The sequence below is a fragment of the Triticum urartu genome, chromosome 3A (assembly GCF_056163025.1).
Source record: "Triticum urartu cultivar PI428250 chromosome 3A, HENAU_Tu73, whole genome shotgun sequence".
Classification (NCBI taxonomy): domain Eukaryota; kingdom Viridiplantae; phylum Streptophyta; class Magnoliopsida; order Poales; family Poaceae; genus Triticum; species Triticum urartu.
Window position 1 is genome coordinate 570411480 of NC_141875.1, and position 17692 is coordinate 570429171.

The window sequence follows — 17692 nt, forward strand, 5'->3', positions numbered from 1 at the left end:
ATGCTCAAATTTCAGTTTTTTTTTTGAATTTTTGTTAAATCTGGTCAAACTATGGTCAAACTACTTATTCAAGAAGTATTAGTGTTACTAAATAATTATTTCAGTTTTTTTGAATTTTGGTCAAATCTGGTCAAACTGTGGTCAAACTACTTATTCAAGAAATATTAGTGTTACTAAATAATTGTTGTTCTTTAGAACAATAGTTTCAAACTCAAACAGTGAAATGTGTGACTTCATGCTCAAGCTAAATTCCTGAGGGTTAATAGGATTGACATCTTATTATTGTCAGGAAAACAACAAGTGTAGACTTAGAAAGGAGGGAGAATAGAACCCAAAAGTTAAGCGTGCTCAGGCTGGAGTAGTGAGAGGATGTGTGACCGTTCGGGAAGTTAGATGATTTGGAATGATGAGGGGTGATTAAAGATTAGAGATTAAATTGAGCAGTGATGAGGGGTGATTAGAAATTAGAGGTTAAAATAATTCAGAAATTTGAAAATCAAAAAAATTAAAAAAATCATAAAATTTTCTTTAGTACCGATTGGTGTTACCAACCGGGACTAAAGGTGGACCTCCAGGCAGCGGCCACGTGGAGGGCCTTTAGTCCCGGTGCGTATAAGAACCGGGACTAAAGGGGGAGGCTTTAGTAACGACTCTTTAGTCTCGGTTTCAGAACCGGAACTAAAGGCCATTTTTCTACCGGTGAATGTAAGATTGCTCTTTGACTGTCTATAGGAATGCTGCTGCTGCTATTGTGTTGACTGTCCAAATTTATAAGTTTGCTGGTTGGCAATCACCCGTCTACTTTCTGTGAAGTGCTCAATACTTGTCAAGCATGTTATTTTTTTTTTAGTGAGAAGTAACTGACATGCCTCGATATCTTTAGACTGCATGTATGTCCCGTTTACGACACAGATAGTTCCTGTGTGGGATGAATTGGTCCTTAAGGTTCTAAAATGTTTATGTGAACATAGTGTTAGTGTTGTACGGACAGTGAATCGTTCATGTATGTGAAGAGAGTGTTATTCAAGTTTCCTTCTTTTCTAGTATGTTCCATTGGTAGTGATGCTTAATTGGCAGCATGTAGTTTAGCTGACTGACACACTTGTTGGCCATATTTCTTCAGACGTTTTGCTGTTTTGAATGATTCCTTCCTGTGTTCGTTATAGTATTAAGTTGTATCTTCCTTTCAAAAATCCCCATGGATATGCTTACCGTCCGACTTTTTGGCAATCACCCATCTGCCTTCTACCTTCTGATGCACCGTGAAGTGCCTTGATATATTTAGACTGCACTTATGTCCCATCTGCAGTACATATTTCTTGCGGGATGAATTGATCCTTAAGGTTGTGAAATGCTCATGACAGATAGTGATGTCTGGTGTCGTGGTGACGTCGACGGCAGATGAGACTGGCAAGATATACACAATGATCCCTCCTCAAGATGGGATGAAGGAAAATGGCAGCAGCGGATTCTAGAGTGTGCGCATGTGGTGTGAGTTGTGGGCCGCCTAGACCGTTTGGTACTCTCAGATTGCCAGCCGGATGTCTTCTCGAGGCAACTGGATTAGATGGTGTCTATTGATGCGGTCAGGGTACATATTTATTCGCCTCAAAGCTGGCTTTGGTTGATCTTTGTATTCATTTTATCATACTTTAATTTTTTTTAATAAAGATAGTTGTATGCATCATTTTAATGAAGAGGACGGGGTAATCCTTCTTAAAAAAGACCCTATAAGATAAACTAGCGCAAAGTGTAAAAGCAAAACCAAAAGAGAGTAACTCTTTGCGAGAAATGAAGAAGAAAGCTGGAAGGTAAAATTGCAAACAAAGTGCTCCCGCGAACAAACTTCACGGGAGGCTGCTGATCCTAGTAAATGGAAGCTTCTCCCGTTCATTAACTGACGTCGACGCTGCATAAATTACTCCACTTGGCACGTCCAGCTGCGGGCTGATACACACTAGTCGTTCATATGCCATGCTTTTTTTTATTTTTTTTTCGTGTGGCTCATCTGCTACGCTACCCTTGCATCGACCTCGACCCCTCAAGGCCTGAAAGCTTCTTGCTAGTTTGACAGTTCATCATTCGATTTAACTAAGCCACACTGTGCTGTCGTTGACCAAAGGTGTGGCATGAACTGGATAATCAGTTAGCACACCATGTGGAACTGAGGCTCATATTTGACTTTCATTATTGCCAAACACTAAACATACTAGTTATTCGCAACAAAAAAAACATACTGGTCAATTTTGCTTTGCTGGCTAAGAATTTAAATACCGGCGCACACTTTTTTTTGACAGTTTAGGAATAGTACATATTTTGACCACATAGTAAATGTGTAAGTATTCAAAATTTAGGAAACACCTACACCCGATAAAAGAAAAGGTCATGGAACCACCCTCCCCACTATTGACCAGCGATCCACCTCAACAATCAACGCTCCAATTTTGACCAGACCCCCACCATCCCACGACACGATCGAGGACCCCCTTTACCCATCTGCAGCTGACTGATTGACAGATGGGCCCGGCGACAAGGAGACCTCGACGTGCGACCCCATAACCCCGACACGTCGCCTCTATCCCAGCAAACCCGCCGCCGACTTTCCCAGACTTTTACCGCCCGCCTTTCACCCTCTCCACCCCGCCCCCCGCCCACCCGCACCCAGCCACCCACTGGCAACTGGGCCCGCGGCCCGCTGGTCCCACGAGCGATATATCTCGTGACGGCCAGGGCCCACGCATTCACCCGCCCAGCGATTCGAAAAACGGGAAGGGAAATCAAAACAGCGCAGCCGAAGAGGGGGGGGAGGAGAAAAAAAATAACTGCGACGAGCACACGCACGCACCCGTCCCTCTCGCTTCTTCCTCCTCTCGTCCCGGTCGCTGTCTCGCACGCCACATCGCCGCAAGCAAAGGCCAAGGAGGACACGGTGGCAGGAGCTCCTCGCGGCTCTCTCGGAGCGTCGCCGTCGGCGTGAGTCGAGCGGGATCCGGATCCCGCGCGGCGGAGCGATCCCCGGCCGCCCCGCCGGATCGCCGGAGACAGTGTAAGTAAGCAGCGGGCGGTTACCGCAGCTTTGATTGAGTCCGGCCGCATGCGCTTGAGTTTATGAGTGATTTTTTCTGCCGTGTGTGTTCGCAGTTGCTGGTCTCCATCTAGTTGGGGATTTTGTTGGAGTCTGAGGCGGGATTCAGAGATGGAGGAGCTGCTCGGCACGGAGATCGGGAAGCACGACTACGACTGGTGATGCACTAGACCAATTATTGCTCCCGTTTGGCGGTGATCTGATTCGCTAAGTCTGTGTGCGATTTCATGTTTCCCCCCTTTGCCATCGAACTGCGAATCCTCGGTCCAAGCTTAGTGTAATGGCTGCGATGCTGTGTTGGTTTTCAGACGTTTTTGAATCTGTGGTACTGCCCCAATCATATGGTGGGGTATTGTTGGTCGTGTCAGGTGTGATTGTTTCTGGTTAAGATTGCATGATACCGAATAACTGAAGCAGCTTGGTTTAGTTAGGATTAGCTGCAACCGGATGGTTGGTCGGTGGGCTCCTTCTTAGCGGAGCAAAGCATGGGACATAACACATACTGTATGTCACTTTATTACTCATCTAAACATGGGAGTATCTTGGAAAGGCAAAATAGATAAATGCCACTGCAATTAGGCAGGCCGATAGCATTGCCAACTTTAGGATATCCTAAATTGGATACTGCACTGATACTCCAATTGCACTGCCACAGAGTTATTGCACTGTCAAAGCCATGTAGGATTAACTGAAGGTTGGCCCGGCAGCAACTGGCGATCCATAAATATAGCTGATTAATTTCCAATCTTAGTCTGGTTGAGTTGCCATTTTGTGTATAATCACTGCAGTGTTTCAGTTGCAATTATGTAGTGACCTATAAAACCCGGTACCACATCTTATACTGGGGTGAGATGATTAATGACCATCAAGATGTAGGCTAAAGTTTATTTGGATGTCATTCGCATGACCAGTGCTTGCCAAAATATGTGGTGTTTTGCTGTTGGATGAGATATATGCTTCTCATGCTGGAGTGTTTTGTGCTTCGGCTTAACTTTTATGATTTACATAACATGTGAATGCATTCCTCAGGCTTCTTACTCCCCCGGGAACACCCCGTGCTCCTGCACTGGAGGTTGCTGAGAAAGCCCCACCATCAAATGTGCCTAAACGGACCGTCACTAGATCTTCCTCAACCACCAGAGCATCAAGGGTTGGTACTATTTGCTTCAGATATCTTTGCATTCTGGTGGTTCAGCTTTCATTATTAACTTGTAGTTTAAAGGAAGTATATCTTGCTTTATTGGCCTGTTACATGCCTGTCAATGTCCCTCTATGCACATGTTACGGGTTGTACAGATAGAACTAGGAACGCACTGGGTCCAGAGTTCAAACCTCAATAGGTTCAAGACTCACGACTAGTTTGTGCAAAACTACAGTCACACAAGCACGCAGGCGGCATTGGTGTCCGTTTTGATACCGCATGCCTGAATTGAAGAGGTTGTCATGAACAACGCAGCGAACTTATAACTGACCTATAGTAATTAATAGTCGAAGTAAATCACTGGAGTCATTCAAATCCTGCCTATTGAATGCACCATATCAGCTGTGGCTATTCACTGCTGCGTATTGTTGCTAAGGTGTTAGTTTTCCTCTTTAGTTTTTCATCACTCGGCATAGTTCAAAAGGGGTTTGCAGGAGGCTACAAGGCCAAGGGATTTCGTTAAGTTCTTTTATTTAGTGATACCGTGGACAACAATGTAAAATAATGTTTTGAAGGATTCTATGTAACTTGAATAGTTGTCCAGACCCGTTACTTGTGGCCTGCAATCTCACCGTAGTAAAAATGCACGGTCTCTATGGCCTTTTGGCTGACAACTCTCGCATGGATCTGATCTCCCGCCCAGCCTCCACAGTCAGCGGCTAGCTTCACTGACTGATGGTTTTTGGCCATCCATGCCGTCCCAGCAGTGTTGCGCAAGGGCACTTCATCCCTCATCCAGTTCACTATTTGAGAGATTTGGAGGCACCACAACGTGCAGGTCTTCACCAGCGTGCCCCCTGATGTGCACTGCCTGCTCACATGCTACTGTGTGGGTAGATGCCGGGGCGTCAGGCCTCAGGGAGATTATTCATGCTGCCCATGCCGTGTTGTAGTCTTCTTTGGTGTTCTATTGGCTCTAACAAAGTGCTAGCCTAAGCCTCAGGCTTGTAACACACACTCCTTTCTAATTAATGCATCGGCACGCAAAGCTTTTGTGTTTTCTCACAAAAAAAAACTGATTGCTGATCTTACAAACGCAGATAAAGGTGAAAGAAAAGTTTTATACATCCTGGGAAATTCATAGGATATTGTAACACATCTTAATTTCAGGCTTTGCAGGTATAGATTTCAATTTTATGGACCATAATATCTTGGTAAAGTTGCAACGAACTCTATGGAAGTGAAAAGGAATCATGTTAATTTAGGCAAACCTCTTGTTCTTTTATTTAGGCTATTATATGAAGATCAACAGAATACATAGCATTCAGGTGTTTGGTCGATTGTCTGTACCATTGGACTTCTGTTAAGTAATTTTGGAATGTTTTGCAATGTTACACATGTCCTCTCATGTTCATATGCTAAACCTTTCCTTTTGTACAATCTACGGCAACTATTGTCCAGTGAAAGCAACTGAGTCCAATGTAGTTTGGAATGGGGCAATTCACATACTTGGTATAATTGTATTGCACTATTTCTCATCTAACCAACCATAGGAACATACTTATCTGTACAACTTTTCCTTAACACCTATTATTTCTTAGTTGGCTATATGGTGCTGATCAGTGATCAAAACTAACATAAATGCATCACGTTTTTATTTCAGCTTTCTGTTCATGAAACAGAGAACGGGCATTCAGCAGCTCCCAATAGACCAGTGCGAAGCATGTCCCGACCTTCAAACAGGTCATCAGTGCTCACTCCAAGCATTTCTTCTGTCAGTTCGAGACCTACTACCCCGACCAAGAGGACTAGCACTCTTCCCTCTTCAAAGCCATCAGCTCCAGCTTCACGTCCAGTGGCAGCACGATCATCTACTCCGGTTAAAACCCGTCCACCTACCCCGGTCAAAACTCGTCCATCTACTCCAGTCAAAAACTGTCCTTATGGTTCCGGCTCCATGGCCAACTCAACCTCTGTGAAGAGCACATCTGCGCAGAACTCAAGGTCATCAACTCCAACCTCTCGGCCCCGAAGCGTTTCCAGCTCATCATCAAGCACGGCTCCTTCAGTGAGTCGTCCCAGCTCATCCTCTGGTAGAATTCCTGCAATTGTTCGTACCAGCTCTTCCTCAAGTACAGCTTCAGTGACCCGTTCTAGCTCTCGATCGTCTACACCTACACGCCAGCCTGCCATGCGTCCATCAGCTGCATCCATAGCTCGCTCACCTTCAGTTGGGAGGATTTCTGGTAGCAATAACTTAACATCTAGTGGACGATCGGCAGCCAGCCGTGGTCGAATGTCAGCACCTTCCTCAGCACCATCATCCCGTCCAAGTTCCCCAAATACACGTCCGCGAGCTCCAGTTAGGCCACTAGATATTCCAGATTTTCCAAGTGACACTCCTCCTAACCTAAGGACAAAGCTACCAGAAAGGCCACTCTCTGCTGGTAGAGCACGGCCAGGAATTGGTTTGGGAACCAAGTCAACCCTGAATGCTGAACCAGTTACCTCAGCTCCTGTGAAGAAGATATCTGTGCCTGCTATTACTCGAAATAAGTTTTCTGATGCACCATCCAAGACACCTTCTCTTACCAATGGACACCAGAATCGACAAACTGAGAGATCTGTTATGGACAGTCAGCCTGCTAGACCCTCTCGGTCTGCCACAAGTGAAGAAAATGGATTTGGCAGGACAATATCAAGGAAGTCACTTGACATGGCAATCAGGCACATGGTATGTTCAACCCTCATACTTACATTATCTGCGGCAATGCCATTAGAGGTTGACAACCTTTCTTTTCGCTTATGTGATGCTTTCAACAAATTATTGTGTTCACTGCATGGAGTCATCTCTAGACTAATGACTGGGATGCTCTAGAAGAAATTTAGGATGGTTTGTGAGCTGTAATATAAGCCTATAACCTAGTGCACTATTAATTTGATGCAGTTTACTAGCAATTATAATAATACTTGGGGGTATTATTTAGAAGAAACTGAATTGCCCTTATTTATGACAGGACATTCGACATAACCTGGGCGGCATCCGTGGCGCATCTCTGTTTCCTCATAGCATCCGGTCTTCGGCTCCCAAGGGCCGTTCAGCTCGAATGTCCGATCCTGGCCATCACACCTCAAATGGCGAGCACGACGCATACACCGACAGTGGCAGCATCAATGGGCACTTCTCCGGTGATTCCATTGGAGCCCTTTCACACTACGGTGGGAGCTCAACTGATTCCCCAGACAGAGAAAGCATGGGAACTAAAGAGACGCTGAGCGAACTGGATATGTATGGCAGCTCAAGGTACGAGGAGATGCTGCTAAGGGAGGACACAAAGAACACGGACTGGCTGCACAGCCTCGATGACAAGTCGGACCAGAGCCCCGTGTTCGATCACCGGTTCGAGCCGCTCCCAGAGCCGTTTGGTCCTCTGTGATTGTTATCGTCTGTAAAGGTTTCATCTGTCCGGTCGTTTGTTTTGTTCTTTGCAGTTGCGAGGCTGTATTCTGCTCTTTTTAGATGAAGGAAGATCTTTATTGCTCGACGGCCTTTTTATTGATAGATGCATGCACAGACACACCCACGCAGAGTTGTACGTATGTTGTTATCTCATTCGGTCTGGTTTCCCTTTCCCCCGTCTTTTCATGTATCTGCTGAAAGATGCCAAGATTGTGGGGTTTTCACAATGTACCACTAGCATCTGGAGATTGGAGGTTCCAAGTGTCGGAACACCACTATTTATGTTCATAAACTTTTTCTTACGAAAACACCGTCACCTTGTTCCTGGTCTGCCAGTGGTTTGCAAGTTGAAAGGGAGAGTATCTAGTGGTGTTGCAGTGCACTCACATGTTTAAGCTTCAGAGTCAACCATGATGGCCACGCAGTCGCTGTGATGTACGTCGTGATAACTGTTGATGAGTCACAAAAGTTTCCTAAATTTACTCCTCATTTGTCTGCCCAAGGAGTTCCATTTCGCAAGGAGGTCTTCTCGTTGGAGTTTACTTGGCTGTCTTTTGCTGTTAACTTTGTTGAAAATCTAAGATACTCACATGGCCATGTTACCACCTGCTTGCTGCCTTGCCTGCGTAGGTCTTGTCCGACGTGCTGTCAGTTTGGGGCCTCCGTGATCCGATTCTAGGTATGCGGTTGGCTGGCCTATTGATTATGCAATGCCAGTTTTGCAATGACAAGCGGCAGGAGACGCATAAATCCCATCCATTGTCAGCCCGAGGAGTGCCTGTATTTGGCCAAAGTATAAATACAATAGTGCAGTGTTATTTACTTGGCACAAAGCACTGGTGGTCCTTTCGTTCCCAGGTGCTCGAGGATGCCTCCCGATAACAGGGTGAGATTATTACCTTTTCAATCCTGCCATTATCCTAGTGGCAAAGCGGTACTTTGCAAGCTGCGATGGTCAATACAATAGTTTTAGGCTTTCTAGGTCCTAGGCTTCTGCTAGCCATGTTGTAGGAGATAGAAAAATGACACAGTACCAATCTACGGAGCACGAGATACAATACAACCCTCACTTCGTTAGCATAATAATCCTGGAATCGTAGGCCAAACGACCTGTGATCCACGGTGGCTCGGCGTAGAGCAGCAAATTATCTGAACATCTTCGGTATAGATTCTCCCTCTGAACTGTTACGGTTCGCCATTCGAGATGGGACCTCCTCGACAGCCATCCATATCCATTCCAGCCGCTGCTGTAGTGCTGGGCCTCTGAACGCTGGCGGAGATCTCACAGTCACAGAGACGTCGGCCAGCGACGAATATTTTCGTGCCGCGTCGGTCTCCTCCACCCCCACGGCTTTCACATTCGCCAACCACCGTGGTACGATCACAACCACAACAACTACCTGTAACATGAATCAATCAATCAATGCATGCTGCTGCTGCTGCTACTGCTACTGGCACAGCACCGGGCCAAGGCTCACGGCGATCGTGCAGGCGCTGCTCCCTCCGTCAGGCCACTTCCCCCATCGGCGGGGTGGGAACGAGCCGCCGCTCGCGTTACGCCGGTCGGTCAAAGCCGACCTGTACCGCTGTACGTACGTAGCTATGTACTACGCGTGAATGTTGGCGTCGATCGTACTCCTAGCTGTGCCAGCGTACCGCAGCGCGCTGGAACGCGTAGCGTGGAGTGACCGTTGTTGTTACGTAGGAGTAGTCGGCTAGCTGTAGCTGTAGGCCTGTAAATGCAGGCAGGCATTCAGGAGAGCGAGCCAGCAACTTTGAATGGAAGTTTGAACGGGATTAAACGGTGGAGGCGTGGCACGGAGTTATTATTCCGTGTCTGCTCGTGCTCGGTGTACATTTGTGGTAGAGCAGGGGGCACTGCTCGGTGCCCAGTAGGCCATCATGCCAACTCATGGCTTCGCCTCCCGGGCAGCTGTACGCAGGGTTTGGATCTCGTTTGGTACCGGCCCGGCCGGAACGCTGCGAGATGGCTGTGCAGCACGCGCGGCTGCTGCTGCGCGGCGGGCCTATCCCTGTACGCAGGGTTTGGATCTCGGTACCCGCCCGGCCGGAGCGCTGCGAGATGGCCGTGCAGCACGGCGGGCCTGTCCCTGTACCGCCGTGTCCCCCTCTCCTCGCCTCGCTCTCCCGACTCGTCTCGAAACCGTGGCCCGGAGGGCGTAAACAAGGTTACACTGGGTGTGCTACGTTACGTACACGTTGGTGCACGAGTCATAGGTCATTGGACTCGTCACCGAATTTAACTTTGGCCACTGGATTTAGAAATACCCGAAATAAGGTCACAAAAATCATATCAGCGGCACTGACGGTCGCCGCGTACGCTCTGGCCTCATGTTCTACCTACTACTACATGGCATGATGTTTGATCCTTTGACCGCCCACATATGTGCCAGAATGAGATTCATCGACGGTCATTGGACTTGTCCTCAAAATTCACTTTAATCATCGGTGTGCTATTTGATTGATTGATCACGATAGAGGCGATTTGGGAGGTGGTGGACGGACGATGAGGACAGGGGGCTCGGGTTTTGGGGGAGAAATACTACATGACTTTCCCCCCCCTAAAAAGAACCACATGCAAGTGGCCCATGCGCCCTTAATTTATTTTTGAATACGGTGATCAAAATGAATTTCGAGGACAAGTCCAATGACCGCACATGAATTTCACTTTGTGATTGTCCTATGGCACATACATGGAGAGTCAATCGGTCAAACAATATGCCATGTACTCCCTCCGTCCTTAAAAGAATGTATTTTCAACTTTGTTGGAGGGTCAAACTATCTTAAAATTTGACCGAGTTTGTGCAAAAATATATTAATGTTTGTGAAACCAAATAGGTAAATAAAAATGTATTTTATCATGAATGTAATGCTACTAATTTCATGGCATAAATGTTAATATATTATTATATAAATACGGGTGAATATATAAAAAAATTGACTTTTCAACAAAGTTGAAAATACATTCTTTCAAGAACATGGGGAGTAGGCAGGATACGGAGCCAAAGCATACATGGTGACCGCGGGTGCTCACTGATGTGACTTTTGTTCCCGTATTTCGGGTATTCCTATGTCCAGTGACCGAGGTAAAACTTAGGAACGAGTCGAGTGACCTCTGGTGAATTTGAATATGATGGTTCAGAGCTTGGTGTAAAGAAAATGGGTATGCCCGCAAAATAAAATTAAAATGGGTAGCCAAAATGTTTTTTGACATGTTCTAAAAGAATTCTTTTACTAGCATTACGATGTTTCCATGTTTTGCAAAAAAAAGCAAGAAGGCTGAAAGACCATGTGAGCTTACACACATACCCTGCAGGTATACCAGGCTAGACCTGGCCATCCTCCGGGCCGGGCCGGGGCCGACCAAGCCCGAGGTAGAAAATTCAGGCCCGAGCCTGGCCCGGTCCGGTCATCGGGCCTACTTTTCAGACCCAAGCCCCGCCCGTCACAGCAAAAAACACACCGGGCCTCTTCAGTAAATGGCAAAAACAGCGGACCCAGACCCGGCCCGACCTAATCTTCGGGCTTAAAACCTAGGCCCAGGCCCGGCCCGGGAGCAGCGTCAGGCCGGGCGGCCCATGGCCAGGACTATACCAGGCAAATTCCAGATGTGTGTCAACCCTCCCTCAGGGGCAAATCCGTCACTCTAACAAGTTCCCAGACTTTATTTTACTGCTCTACTCCAAAACAAGCGCCCGGTAACTGACGCTTCTCTTAAATGCACGCCAAATTTGCACACGCAGTTTCCACCGGCCCGCAGTGCCCGCACAGTTCTCCTCTCTACAGCACAGGCACAGCGCCACTGCCACCGCTGCCGCGTCCGTCATCCCCACACACATGTAACCCGCCCGACACTCTCCACCCGCACACACACACAGAGACAGTACGCAGCTCAGTCGCGGGCGCGCAGCGAGATCGCCACGCTCCCCTCCACTCTCCCAGCGAGCGCGGAGCGGCGGTCCGGCCGGCGCGGGCTCCGCCCTCTCCCTCTCCCCGCGCAATGCCGGCCGCTTCCGGCGCAGATCGGGCCGGCTCCTCACCCTCCTCCTCCTCCTCCTCCCGGCCGCCGCTCTCGATCGGCGCGTGACTTCACTCCGGGTGGGCGGAGGACGGCTGGATCTTGCGGCGGACGGCGCGAGGGAGGGACGGACGGAAGGACGCGCTCCGCCGTCTCCCGATTTCCGCCTGCCAAGAGGTTTGCGGCCTTCTCCCTCCCTCTCTCCCTCTCTCCTCGCGTGGCCCCTTCCGTTTCTCCGCCGTGTTTTCTTGGATGCAGCGAGCGACGCCTTCGGATGCCTCCAAACCTCTCCCGCCGAGATTGGAACCCGGGCTCGATCCCCCCCCCCCCCCCCCCCCCCCCGGGTTTTAGGAGTGGAGTAGATTAGCGCAATGTAGTTTCTTGGCCGTTGTTTGGTCTGCGCTTGATAAGTGCTCTGTTGTCGCTAGTTAAGCTTTGTTTTTGTTTCTTTAATGCCAAAGAGCTGGGTAGTAATTCCTTCTCTAGATGATGAGTTGGTGATTTTCTTTCTTTTCTTTTCAACATACTGGCAAATCTCTACTGCTGTAATCCTGTCTACGGAAAATCATCGACTGTCTGCACTCCACTCGGTCCACAGTCAGGTGTATGGATGCGTGTAGGCCGTGCCAGCGCAGGTAGCCCATGCAGCCATGAACACTTGCATTGATTTATGCCAGCCGGCCAGCCCCCACCGTCCCTCCAAAAAGATCAAAGACCCTACTTTCCTTCCTCTCCTTTCGTTTCTCGCTTTCTCTCATCCACCGGAGAGCTTTACCCTAGCCCTAGGCCCCCTGCCTTTTAGTGCCTGTGCTGTTTCTTTTGGTAAGCATCTACACCCTCCGTAAACAATCATAGGACGTTTTAGATAGTGATCTAAAGCGTCTTATAATCGTGTGCAGAGGGAGTAGTACTAATTGGGAACACAACGGTAACATGAATTCAGGTGTGGATCATGTAAGGTTAGGTGAGTACGCTGGTACTGGTGGTAGTGTGCTGTGGTACACTTAAGGGGATCACCTGCCTCCACAAAAGGGAATCTAGCAAAGTTTCCTCTGGGAGCCTAGTTGAAACAAGTTCTTGGCATCATTTGTCCACTGTTTTTTTAATTTATGATTGCTTGCTAGTCCTAAGCTAATGTGCGTAATTTGGGTTCTGCTTTACGAAAAGGAGACCAATGAGTGATATGAGCCGGACAGTATGCTGTTGTCACATGCACATTATCTCAACTGCCCCCCGTTGAAATTTGAGAACCAATAAGAACCACCAGAGCAGTCAGCTTGATGGTGGGTCTTATGGCTTAGAGTCTGAGGAGACTAGAGGAAGAGACAAATGGAGCCTATGAGAGGGGAGCCTACTATGTAGTAGTTGGCAAATATGAGGTGTCTTGCATAGAATGCCTCACCATGGAAGCATTTCTCCCCTGGATCATTCTATTGGCTTATTCTGTTACTTAAGTATGCGATTGCACCAGCTTCTGTTCTGATCGTTGCAATTCCAGTTGCACTGCAAAGCGAACAATTTCTGGTTATGCCTAATGATAGCTAAGGTAGGTACAAACAGGAGAGTTCTTAAATGCTGCCCCAGAACTCTCAAGAACATTATCGTGTTGGAGGAGGTATGCTATTATTTGGCCAAATACAGAGCCGGTATGCAAGTTTGGTCTGTCAAAGCCCTGTATATGTATACTATTTGTTATCTGGCCGATGAACCCGTCTTTGGATGATCTAAAATGGCATTGATTTTAAAGCCATGAACATGCAGATGACAGTATGCAACCCATATACTGTTAATCGAAGGGAACATTTCAGTATCTCGCTTATCTAACTCTAAGTTCTTCTGAAAACAAGCTACCATGATAGATGGTTTTCTGCAACTCGTTAGGATAGAGTAGGGGAGAGAATCCACTATTAGTCCTTCCATGTTTCTATTTTTGCATATCTCTTGAGCATATTTTCTAGCTCTTAGGCAGTTAGTGCCAAAAGTATATTTAGGTGCAAAGTTTATGCTTCATGTTTTATATTCTGAATTCTTTCCTTCACTGCTTTTTAGGGATCTTCCTTTTACATGTACTATCTATTATTGCCTCGACGTTTTGTCGGCCACTTTCACTTACCTTTTCTTTTTCTCTCATGCTAGGAGAGTGAAGAGCTGATGAGAAAGCTTGGGCTACAGAGTTGAAATCTATTGGTTTCCAGCAAGTCTGAACAATGCAGCATCTTACACTTGCAGCATCTCTGTCTGCTGCTGTTCTCTTTGCATGCATCCTGTATGCTGAAAGTGCCGATCTGAACTCTGACAAGCAGGCTCTTCTTGCATTTGCTGCATCCCTGCCCCATGGCAGGAAGCTCAACTGGAGCTCCACAACACCTGTCTGCACTTCTTGGGTTGGAGTGACATGCACACCGGACAATAGCCGTGTACACACACTACGGTTACCTGCAGTAGGACTCTTTGGCCCAATACCCTCGGATACGCTTGGCAAGCTTGATGCCCTGGAGGTGTTGAGCCTCAGGTCTAATCGCCTTACTGTTGACCTCCCTCCTGATGTAGGATCTATTCCTTCTCTTCATTCCCTCTACCTGCAGCATAATAATCTGTCTGGAATCATACCAACTACACTTTCATCCAGCCTAACATTCCTAGATCTGTCCTACAACACTTTTGATGGGGAAATCCCATTGAGAGTACAGAATCTCACTGGACTTACTGCAATCCTTCTCCAGAACAACTCTCTTTCTGGACCCATCCCTGACTTGCGTCTCCCCAAATTGAGGCATTTGAATATGAGCAACAACAACCTCAGTGGTCCAATACCACCTTCCTTGCAGAAATTCCCAGCTAGTTCATTCTTAGGGAATGCTTTTCTGTGTGGGTTACCATTAGAACCATGTCCTGGAACTGCGCCTTCTCCTTCACCGACACCACCACCATCAGTGCCCAGCAAACCCAGGAAGAGCTTCTGGAAAAGGATCAGGACAGGTGTTCTAATTGCAATTGCTGCTGCAGGAGGGGTATTGTTGCTTCTCTTGATTCTTGTGCTCTTGATATGTATTTGCAAGCGAAAAAAACACACAGAACCAACCGCAGCTTCGTCATCCAAAGGAAAAGCTATTGCAGGTGGAAGGACAGACACCCCTAAGGAAGACTACAGCAGTAGTGTTCAGGAGGCAGAGAGAAACAAACTGGTTTTCTTCGAGGGTTCTTCATATAACTTTGACCTGGAGGATTTGCTGAGAGCTTCGGCTGAAGTACTTGGAAAAGGAAGCTTTGGAACTACCTACAAGGCTGTTCTTGAGGATAGCACCACAGTTGTGGTCAAGAGATTAAAGGAGATGGTGGTGGGGAAGAAAGACTTTGAACAGCAGATGGAGATAGTTGGCAGGATTGGCCAGCATCAGAATATTGTTCCGCTGCGTGCTTATTATTACTCCAAAGATGAAAAGCTACTGGTGTATGACTATGTCCCAGCTGGTAGCCTTGCTGCTGTTTTGCATGGTATGCTCTTTGTTTCACCTGTTTTATTTGCAATCAGTTGCCTATTAGTGCTTATGAACTTCTAGTGGTCTAGCCTATTCAAAATGTTTCTCCGCATTGAAGCGAGGATTGGTAACTCAGACTTAACTGTTGGCACTAGTCGGCTACAAGCATTTCCAAAACTTGGTTGGAATTCATACTGTATACACTTCGAAAGTCACACAGTGATTTGGAATGCTATTAGTGGGGGTGGCATAATGCTAGTTAATATGCTGAATCCTTGCGCTTTGTCCTTTTCTCTAAAATTTCTGTTATAATTCTGGTCACTCTCTCTTAAGATGAATCCTCCAATTTCTGTAAATAAACTGATAGCCATTAACCTTCTAGATATATGAATTTATTTTGCCTTTACCATTGTTGTTAAGCACTTGCAGACTGCAGTCAGATTGTGGAACTTTCCTCCTGTTTCTCCTAGTTAGTGTTCCCTGTGGCACTGAACTCAACTTAGATTTAATAGTCTACTTTCACCCACAGTAGCTTATGCCAGCCGCAGAAATAGTGGTTGATAAGATTTAGTGTCCATGGTGTCTGTTGACTGTTGAAATGAATGACATTTGCTGCGGTTGACTTTCAGGGAACAAAGCCACTGGAAGAGCTGCACTGGACTGGGAGACGAGAGTGAAGATATCTCTTGGTGTGGCTCGTGGACTTGCTCATCTTCACGCTGAGGGGAGCGGGAAGTTCATCCACGGCAACCTGAAATCGTCGAATATCCTTCTGTCGCAGAACCTTGACGGCTGCGTCTCCGAGTTCGGCCTGGCGCAGCTCATGACCACCCTACCCGCCCCCGCCCGGCTCATCGGATACCGCGCGCCGGAGGTCCTGGAGACCAAGAAGCCGACCCAGAAGTCGGACGTCTACAGCTTCGGCGTCCTGCTCCTGGAAATGCTGACCGGAAAGGCGCCCCTGAGGTCCCCCGGCCGCGAGGACTCCGTTGAGCACCTGCCGCGGTGGGTGCAGTCCGTGGTCCGGGAGGAGTGGACCGCGGAGGTGTTCGACGTGGACCTGCTGCGGCACCCCAACATCGAGGACGAGATGGTGCAGCTGCTCCAGGTGGCCATGGCGTGCGTGGCCGTCGCGCCGGACCAGCGGCCGAAGATGGACGAGGTGATCAGGCGGATCGCCGAGATCCGGAACTCGTACTCGGGGCCGGCGAGCCCGCCGGAGGAGACCGGCGCCCAGGCGCCGTGAGGGCAGGGCGTGGAGATAAAAGGAGTCCCATTGTGTTTAGCATGCAGAGGTAGCTAGCTAAGCTAAGCTAGGTTGCATAGTTACTGGGTTGGTTATATAGATAGCTTTGAGCGAAAGTTGATAGCCGCTTGCTTGGTTGATTAGTGGAGTGCGGTTTCTGTTGATCCCTGATTCTTTCTTCGTTTCGGGTAATTTTTCTGTGCCGTTTTCGGAGTAGTGACTGGCGAGGCTACTGATCTGGATATCTGATGGTACTGCTGGTGTTTGTGTTGCCCTGTAATTTGGCATGATTTTTTTCTCCAGAGTGTGATTAATGGGATTCATTGAGTTGATCTTCCCCCCTGTTTGTCACCTGTCAGATTTTCTAGTTTGGCGTACGTAGAAGATTTGATTCGTGGGTCGCAGTTGCTGCCTTCGTTTTTAGTCAGGCGGCAACGACGTCGGCGGCTGCGCTCGCGGCGTTGGTTTTTCCGCCGTGGGCACGCTCTGGAGCGCGCGGGGACGGCGCGCCCTCCGTCGTCGCCGCCCAGCTCGGCACGCGCCTTTTCCAGTCTGGAGCACGCCGGTCGGCGGAGGACACCGCGCTCTTCAGTCCCCGTTCCTCCGTCGGCGTGAATCTGGCCGGTGGGTGCGGTGCGGCACGTGTTAGGATCGCGGGCACGTCGCGCTGGTGAATGCCAGCCACTCTTGGGTTCGGTCGGACGGACGGACGGACCGTGCCCTCGCCGCGCGGCAATCAAAGCTCTTCTCTTCTCTTCTCACCAGAGTACGGGACCAGCTAGGCAGCTACCGCTATCTCCGGCGGGTCCACGGTTTGCAAGTGCGACGGGGATGGGCTCCGCTCCGCTGTCCACTCCACGGGCCACGGCCGCCGGCCGCGCGTCTCGGCCAGGTAATAACATGGGGGATGATGATGGATGGATGATCGCCTTCATTCGCCGGGACCGGGGAGGTCCTGTTGGCGATTTCACGTGGCGGTGTCTGTCGCGGTTGGGTGTGGTGGACAGCCTGGGCAAGGGCGACCGACACGAGGGGCGTGTGCGCTACCGTACCGGCATTGTATACACTTCTTCGTCCAATATGATTATACAAATGCAGTCTTAAATGCATCATCTGCATGTTATTTTGTTGTCTGCATGCCTTCTTGCCTGCACGGGCAGAACCATACTGTCTGGTGTTTGGTTGCCTGCATGTTAGTGGACAAATCCAAGGCATGATGTTTGGTTGTATGCAACGCCTGGT

The 17692-nt window shown here is 48.4% G+C and overlaps 2 protein-coding genes across 2 annotated transcripts; both read left to right on the forward strand.

Annotated features, from left to right (window-relative positions):
• The first annotated feature begins 2763 nt into the window (after nucleotides 1-2763).
• LOC125545141 (uncharacterized) lies at nucleotides 2764-7859 on the forward strand. Its single transcript, XM_048709023.2, has 5 exons — nucleotides 2764-3046; nucleotides 3142-3243; nucleotides 4115-4235; nucleotides 5890-6960; nucleotides 7244-7859. Exons 2-5 carry the CDS (start codon nucleotides 3197-3199, stop codon nucleotides 7661-7663), a joined length of 1659 nt encoding a protein of 552 aa, XP_048564980.1. The 5' UTR covers nucleotides 2764-3046; nucleotides 3142-3196; the 3' UTR covers nucleotides 7664-7859.
• Nucleotides 7860-11451: 3592 nt separating this feature from the next.
• On the forward strand, nucleotides 11452-16787 carry LOC125545142 (putative inactive receptor kinase At5g58300). Its single transcript, XM_048709024.2, has 3 exons — nucleotides 11452-11902; nucleotides 13862-15220; nucleotides 15834-16787. Exons 2-3 carry the CDS (start codon nucleotides 13933-13935, stop codon nucleotides 16448-16450), a joined length of 1905 nt encoding a protein of 634 aa, XP_048564981.2. The 5' UTR covers nucleotides 11452-11902; nucleotides 13862-13932; the 3' UTR covers nucleotides 16451-16787.
• The last annotated feature ends 905 nt before the right edge of the window (nucleotides 16788-17692 follow it).